Below are 7666 nucleotides of genomic sequence, written 5' to 3' on the forward strand. Positions count from 1 at the left end.
TAAACACATAACTACAGAACACACACAAACGCAGCATGCCAGGGTGATAAGGGAAGTGCAGACAGGGGAAGCAAAACTAAACATAATGCACACAAGATAATATACTATCAAAATATCAAATGGAAGTAATTAATACAAAAACCAGGATGTCTTAGTCCTGCAAGCTTGACACAGACAAAGTGTAAACAGACATAAAAGACTGACTCAACATGGGAGACACTAAAAGCCAAAATACAGAGATAAGACTGAGAGAACAGGAAGGAAATGTTAACGGGAACTAAAAAAACCAAAAGGGAGAACAACACATTAATTATTTTATTAATCAACACATTACACACATATGATACAGTTCAGTACACCCCCCCCACACACACACACACACACACACAAAACACTGTAGTAGCAATAATATAACTGTGTGTAATATAATATAAACGTATCATTACCTACTCTTTAATACTTTTGCAATTTGTTGTAGTTGTACTCTCTCAGTGTGTGTGTGTGTGTGTGTGTGTAATGATACAAGGGGTAGAGATATTGAGATGGACTGATAGTAGCCACTACTTGTTATTATTTCCTGAAATATCCTTTATCAGGTCTGGAGAGCTGAATCAAGGCTAGTTTTATGCATGATATGGACACTTTACCACATTGTGGTCTCACTGTTTAAGTTAAATAGATTGGTAGTTGTGGATATATTTGGTAAATATGGGGTTCAATATCTTGCTAAAGGAGACTCTGTGGTGCAAACTGGAGAAACCAGGATTTAAACCACTGAACTTCCAATTAGAAGTCCTGAGTCACAGTCATCATGGTTAAAGCAGGGGAACTTGGTATAGCTAAGGACCAGTGGGAGATGAATTTTTGAATGCCGTTGGTTTTCCTCAATGTCAGTAATATTAAAGTTTTGTGTACTATCTGTGAGTGCTATACTATCAGAATGTAACTCCCAGAATGCTTGTTATTTGATATGCATGAAGCTTCAAAAGCATATTACGGATCTAATCACACCAGCTGATTTTAAGTCTGGCTGAAGTGATGAAATCGTCGGACGTCTTTCTCTGTTCCCCCAGCCTGTTCCTCCTCATCAGTCGCCCCTTCTGCTCTAAAAACAAGCATCTCTGTGTTCTCCTTTTGCTTTGAATTCTGCCTTGTGGTGACCTGGAGAGACACAAATGCCTGTTTCCACTGTGCTCCTATTCTTTTCTTCCAGGTAAATATGCATTCATTGACTCTGATGAACAGTACCTTGTTGTAGAAATGAAGGCCAATGTTTGCCAGCACTGAATTTGCTGGATCTGTTTGAAGGACATTTATAAAATCAGTAAAACAACAAAAAAGATGTTTAAATAGACTTAGAATATACATGCTCATTTTACAAGTCATATATATTAACTTAAACAGAGTTAGAGACAATAGGTTGCCAGCTGGAACACTGATAGGAGGAGGTTAGGCTGTTACCTGGTGTACATAAAAGAACAAGTTGATTCAGTAGTGGTTGACAGCATTCAGACTCCACTCTTAACCACAGAAAAGACTCAGAGTGATTCAAAGGGCGAACTGTAGGATCCCCTCGTCAGACACAAAAATGAAAACCTAAAAACGCAAATCCGATAAGTACCCCATACCACACATTCATGGTTCAGTGTAGCTAAAACTTACTATCAGGAGAGCATCAGTGAAGATTAAAAAAAATTCACAACCTTTAAAACACCATGGATGTGGTATGAATCAAACAGGATTGTGTTTGGCCTCACAAATGCACCCTGAGCTTTTCAGTATAGTATGGAAGCAGGCCTCAGACACAAAATATGCAATCCATACTTAGACGATGTGTTGAGGACATGTTCTCAAACATCTAAACTAAGACCAGACAAATGGGACCTGTTCAGAAATGAGGTGCTCTATCTCGGAAAGGTGATCCCTGCTGATGGCTACATGATGGATGATATAAATGGATGACCACAAATACTGCTAATGATTTCAGCATCAACATGTGGCAATGTAAATACGGTCTGTAGTGTCCCTCTGGTTCACAGATAAATCGGTTCTGCCTCCAGAGAGGTGAATTTCCTTGACAGCATTGCTGTTGCTTCATACACACAGCTGTAGTTGCCCTGGTGTCCATACTCAGCTGCAGGGAAACTAAAGGCAGGCGAGTTGTTGACAGCTGTCTTGATGTGTGTGATGTTGGAGCCCGAGAAGATGAGAATGAAACTGCCTGGAGTGGAGCTGAAGTTCATAAGGCAGGTGAAGACAAAGCTGTAACCCCTGGTTATCTCTGAACCTTCAGGACCCCAGACCAGACCTCCGCTTGGAGATGTCAGAGAGATGCTGGGTTTCTGCAGGGATTCCAGATATTAAAAATGGAAAATAAGATGAAATAAGGTAAAAAGAACATTTTTCTGCCTGATATTAAGCTAATGTAGTCAGTGTTTTGCTAGCCTGACCAATACTTTTGATCTGCTACATCACTAACATCAAGTCAATTAACTTTAATTTATCTTGGTAGAAGTTGGTTTGTCACATGATTGCACATTATGTTTGATAATATAAAAAGATTTAAACCAAAACAATCATGTGTTTCTAAAAACGGACATATACAAACTCTGTTTTAATACATGAACCTTATTTGTTCAATGACAAATGTGTTTGGCTTTTATTCACTCTTTGGCCAGATTTAGGCATCAAAGCTACTGGGACCTTATCATGGACCTACTATCAAAAGATAAATAGACCCTCTCACAACCCTGAATTGTAACTTTAAAATTGAGGGCCCTAATCAAGTAAATAATAATCAGCTTCTACTGTGATTTTAATACATAAAAGTACTGACTTAGAGATTGACAACAGAAGAAATAAATAAAATAAAGTAAATTACCACCCAAACGCTGAAAAGAATTAAATCCAAGTCTGAGACTTAATAATTTGTTAATCTCTGTCTTGTGTTGAAAAGAGAAGAACACATCATACCTCAGTACTGCATGGATTTAGTTTTTTTTTTTTGCTTTCATTTCTGGTTTTCCAAAAAAGCTTGCTTTAAGTGGAAATGAAAGTTTTCTAAAGTCTCAACTCTGAAGACTCAACAATTTTATATATAGCTCCTTTTTTCTGTTGCTAGTAGTTCGAGTAGTATTTTCCCCTCAGTGGAAACATTTTCCTGTAAACATGGATCTCGGGGACGAGACCTGCCCATTAAAGTCGCTGTGCTCCCTCAGCTGAGCTCTACTGATATACTTCAAGTTACATTAAATCATGTTTGTTAATGAAAAACAAGACCACCCATGTCACCAATAAATTATTAGAGTGCAAGCTCAATTTAATTATTTGGTTAACAGTAGTTTCTGCAGCAGTCGTGGTAACCAGCAGGTTAGATTTTAAAGTACCGCTCATGTGTCCTTGAAAGTAATTTATGATGGACTATGTTTATGACTATTGATTATTCTTAAATTTGCTGTGTAGCTAATAAAGGTGGCCCATTGTGTGAGTTTAGTAATAGTAGAGGACAGACTGTTGTAGTACTCTTCAAAATTCAAATGTGTGTTAGTTTAAAGCCTCTGGAAATAACGTGTGTGATGTGTCAGCATGTTTTTTTTTAAAGGAATAACAAAATGATTGAGCCAAATCTGCCCTTGTCAAAGTTGCTTACTCATCCAGTTCAAATGCTCTGGTGCCAACCCTGACATAGTTTGTCCTTATTTTAAGATCTGTTGTACATATAATTTTAAATTAGTAAATAATACCACTGATATCAATTACTTTATACTTCTCTTTAACCTATTAATAAGTCATTCTTAAAAAATGGATCTTCAAATTTTGTTTGGGAAATTATTAATCAGAGTATTTTGAGTGCTTCCTGTTTGGCTGAGTGCTAGAATACTTAAAGTACCTGTTAACATGGACATTTATCATTTTACAACAGCTGGAATGCTAAATTTAAAAACTTACAAATAAAAAAACATTGTATTAAAAGGTAAGTGTAGAAAAGTTTCAATAATGTCTAAATATATAGTCTGACAGGGTTCCTTGCATCATTAGTTATAGTATCCAAGTATATATAGACCTCACGATGTCGCTCACCTGAACAAATGACACCAGCATCCTCACCATGACTACAGTTATGCTTCCCAAATCCTCTGTGCTGGCACTCAATTAGGAAACTTTCATTTCCTGAACAGTCCACTTCATCAAGCCAGATTTCGCCAGTTCCTTCACCAAAGTAAGCTGAGTGAGGAGCACTCAGTGCCATCCCACAGTTTAACTCTCTGCAAAAGATCTCAGCATCAATTAAGTCCCAGTCGTCATCACAGACTGCTCCCCAGCTGCTGTTGTGATAGATTTCAACTCTTCCAGAGCACACAGTTGACCCAGCTCCAGCCAATCTGATAGGCACACCTGAAAATATAAGTTTGGGATAAAAGATACAGTGTTTTTAATGTTAACATTAAGTCACAATAATTATCAGTGTTCTTTGGTAGCTGATTTTATACATTTCAAGTTTTCAGGGGAACAAGGGGAATCAAGCTAATCCAAGTGCAAAACAAACTATATTATGATTTTTCTTTTAAGATTTTCCTGAAAAGAAAATTCTAATTAATTAGAATAATCCCACTTGCATGTCTTCCGTGGAGGACAAAGTCTGGGGACAAAGGGGATGACCCACCAATCTCCAGGGGTGAGGTCACTGAGGCAGTTAAACAACTCCTTGGCACCAGAGCCTCTGGGGTTCCTGAGTTCCTGAAGGCTCTGGATGTTGTAAGGCTGTCCTGGTTGACAAGCCCCTACAATGTTGAGTGGAGATCAGGGGCGATACCTCTGGATTGGCAGACCGGGGTGGTGGTTCCCATTTTTTAAAAAGGGGGACTGGAGGGTGGAAAGGAGAGTTCGTCCGTTAGAAGGAAAAATGCGTTTTTTTTGTCCTGGTCGCGGAACACTGGATCAGCTCTTTATCCTCTCGAGGATAGTTGAGGGCACATGTGTCACGATGAGTTGTGTGGCTGTCAGTGGCTGGACCCACGTGCAGGACTCGGAGACAAAACATTAACTTAAACGACGGCTTTATTTGCTGGAGAGTCACCTTTGGACGATACATAAACAACAACTTAAACTAACTAGACAGGAGATGCTGAAGTAAGACAACCATGGATACACACACAACAAACGTGGAGGACGCAACAACTGGCAGGGAAAAACACAGGGCTTAAATACATACTGAGGTGATTAGGGAATGTGAAACAGGAGGAGAGCACAGCTGGGACTCATCAGACATGACAAGACAAGGGGAGGCAAAACTCAACACATTGACATAGTACACAGACTTTCAAAGTAAAACAGGAAACTGAACAGACGTGGACTAAACTAGGGGATACAGTGACAGAAATCAAACCCAAGAGAATCAAAACACATCATGAAAACAAAGATAACTAATACAAACAGAAAAACACTGAGTCCACAGACTCAGGACCGTGACAACATGGGAGTTTGCCCAACCAGTCTACATGTGTTTTGTGGACTTGGAGAAGGCATTCGACCGTGTCCTTCAGGGTGTCCCGTGGGAGGTGCTCCGGGAATATGGGGTGTCTGGCCTATTGCTAAGGGCCATTCGATCCTTATACAAACGTTGCAAGATCTTGGTCCGCATACCTGGCAATAAGTTGGACTCTTTCCCGGTGGGTGATGGGCTCCGCCAGAGCTGCACTTTGTCACCAATTCTGTTCGTAATTTTTATGGACAGAATTTCTAGGCGTAGGCTTTCACTTGGGTGGTCTCAGAAACTCATCTCTGCTTTTCATGGCTCTTTTGGCTTCATCGGGTGATGGCCTCCAGCTCGCACTGGAATGGTTCGCAGCTGAGTGTGAAGCTGTGGGAGTGAGCACCTCCAAATATGAGACCATGGCCCTCAGCCAGAAAAGGTGGATCAGGAACTCTGGATCAGGAACGAGTTCCTGCCCCAAGTGGAGGAGTTTAATTATCTTGGGGCCTTGTTCACAAATGATGGGAGAAGGGAACGAGAGATTGACAGACGGATTGGTGCTGCAGCTGCAGTGATGCGGATGCTGCACCGGTCCATTGTGGTGATGAGACAGCTGAGTGTAAAAGCGAAGCTCTCAATTTACTGGTCGATCTACATCCCTATCCTCACCCTATGTGTGACCGAAAGAATGAGATAGCGGAGAGATAGGGTGAGAAGTTCAGCCATCCAAAAGGGGATCAGAGTAGAGCTGCTGCTCCCCACATGGAAAGGACCCAGTTGAGGTGGTTCAGGCATCTGACAAGGATGCCTCCTGGGTGAGGTGTTCCAGGCATGTCTCACTGGGAGGAAGGCCCAGGCCAGACCCAGGACACGGTGGAGAGATTATATTTCTCAGATGGCCTGGGAATGCCTTGGTGTTCCCCTGGACAAGCTGGAGGAGGTTGCGCTTCACTGCTTAGGCTGCTGCCCCTGCAACCCAGCCCTGGATAAGTGGAAGAAGATGGATGGACGGATGGATAGAATAAACTTTACGTATATCACTAGAATAACTGACCTGAAACATTTCCATAGATTTCTTACCTGAACAAATGACACCAGCGTCTTCACTGTGTCTACAATTGTGTGATCCAAATCCTCTGTGCTGGCACTGAGTCACAGACCTTTCATTTCCTGAACAGTCCACTTCATCAAGCCAGATTTTGCCAGCTCCTTTACCAAAGTAAGCTGAGTGAGGAGCACTCAGTGCCGTCCCACAGTTTAACTCTCTACAAAAGATCTCAGCATCAATTAAGTCCCAGTCGTCATCACAGACTGCTCCCCAGCTGTTGTTGTGATAGATTTCAACTCTGCCAGAGCACCGAGTCGACCCAGCTCCAGCCAATCTGATGGGCACACCTGAAAATATATGTTTTGGATAGAACATACATTAGGTTTTGTTCTGAGTGAAATTTGTCCTGTTAAACTGCTGCATGTTCTTGACCACCATTGACCACCATTGTATCAAAGTGTCATATCTTCAGTGTTGTCCCATGAAAAGATATAACAAAATATTTATAAAATGTGAGAGGTGTACTCGTTTTGTGAGATACTGTAATTATGATTCTTCTATTAAGACTTTCTTGAAAAGGAAAAGTCTTTTAATTATAATAAAGTTTCTGTATGACACTAGAGAAGACTGACCTAAAATATTTTCCATAATTTTTATTACCTTACACTTCATCAAGCCAGATTTCGCCAGTTCCTTCACCAAAGTAAGCTGAGTGAGAAGCACTCTGTGCCTCTGTGCTGTGGGACAGCACGTCCCACAGCACAGAGGCTGGTAAACTCTTCTTGTTAATATTTTAAAAAAATTACAGTGTTCATATGTTTCATGTAGTGGCCACATAGTGCCTGTTAATACAAACTACCTGTCAGGGACGTGCAGCGGGGTGGGGGGGCTTGAGCACCTGCCCCTTTCCTGATGGGTGCCCCAAGTGCCCTTTTCTTGAAGCAATTTGTTTATTATTTTTTATGTGTGTGTGTGCACGTGGAGTCCTGCCTGTGCCCCTCAATGATAACATTTAACTATTAATCACAGTTTGGCTAAATAAAAGGATCTAGCTTGCATCAGTCACATGGTGACCATTAACCAATGCTCACTCTTGACAGCAGAGTGCTCTGGTTTAGAGCCGGGAACAAGCTCTCACAGAGCAA

General features: G+C 41.0%; 1 protein-coding gene across 1 annotated transcript; it reads right to left on the bottom strand.

Moving 5' to 3' along the window:
* Nucleotides 1–2019: 2019 nt before the first annotated feature.
* Nucleotides 2020–6969, bottom strand: LOC147331702 (scavenger receptor cysteine-rich domain-containing protein DMBT1-like). The gene is made up of 4 exons (XM_086290449.1): nucleotides 6957–6969; nucleotides 6554–6868; nucleotides 6337–6455; nucleotides 2020–2342 (listed from the first exon to the last, which is right to left on the bottom strand). Exons 1-4 carry the CDS (start codon nucleotides 6967–6969, stop codon nucleotides 2034–2036), a joined length of 756 nt encoding a protein of 251 aa, XP_086146575.1. The 3' UTR covers nucleotides 2020–2033.
* Between the last annotated feature and the right edge of the window lie 697 nt (nucleotides 6970–7666).

The sequence above is a fragment of the Aulonocara sp. 'chitande type north' Nkhata Bay genome, linkage group LG4 (assembly GCF_057382095.1).
Source record: "Aulonocara sp. 'chitande type north' Nkhata Bay isolate Kocher_YH1m ecotype deep benthic linkage group LG4, A_spYH_male_GT1.1, whole genome shotgun sequence".
NCBI classification, from domain to species: domain Eukaryota; kingdom Metazoa; phylum Chordata; class Actinopteri; order Cichliformes; family Cichlidae; genus Aulonocara; species Aulonocara sp. 'chitande type north' Nkhata Bay.

Bases quoted from the DNA above. Each gene is read 5' to 3' on its own strand.
- LOC147331702 (XM_086290449.1), bottom strand. The intron at 6,456-6,553 runs GTAAGAAATCTA...CCACTTATCCAG, and splicing joins CGCTGGTGTCATTTGTTCAG to GGCTGGGTTGCAGGGGCAGC. The intron at 2,343-6,336 runs GTCTGGCCTGGG...GAATCCCTGCAG, and splicing joins ATCTCTCCACCGTGTCCTGG to AAACCCAGCATCTCTCTGAC.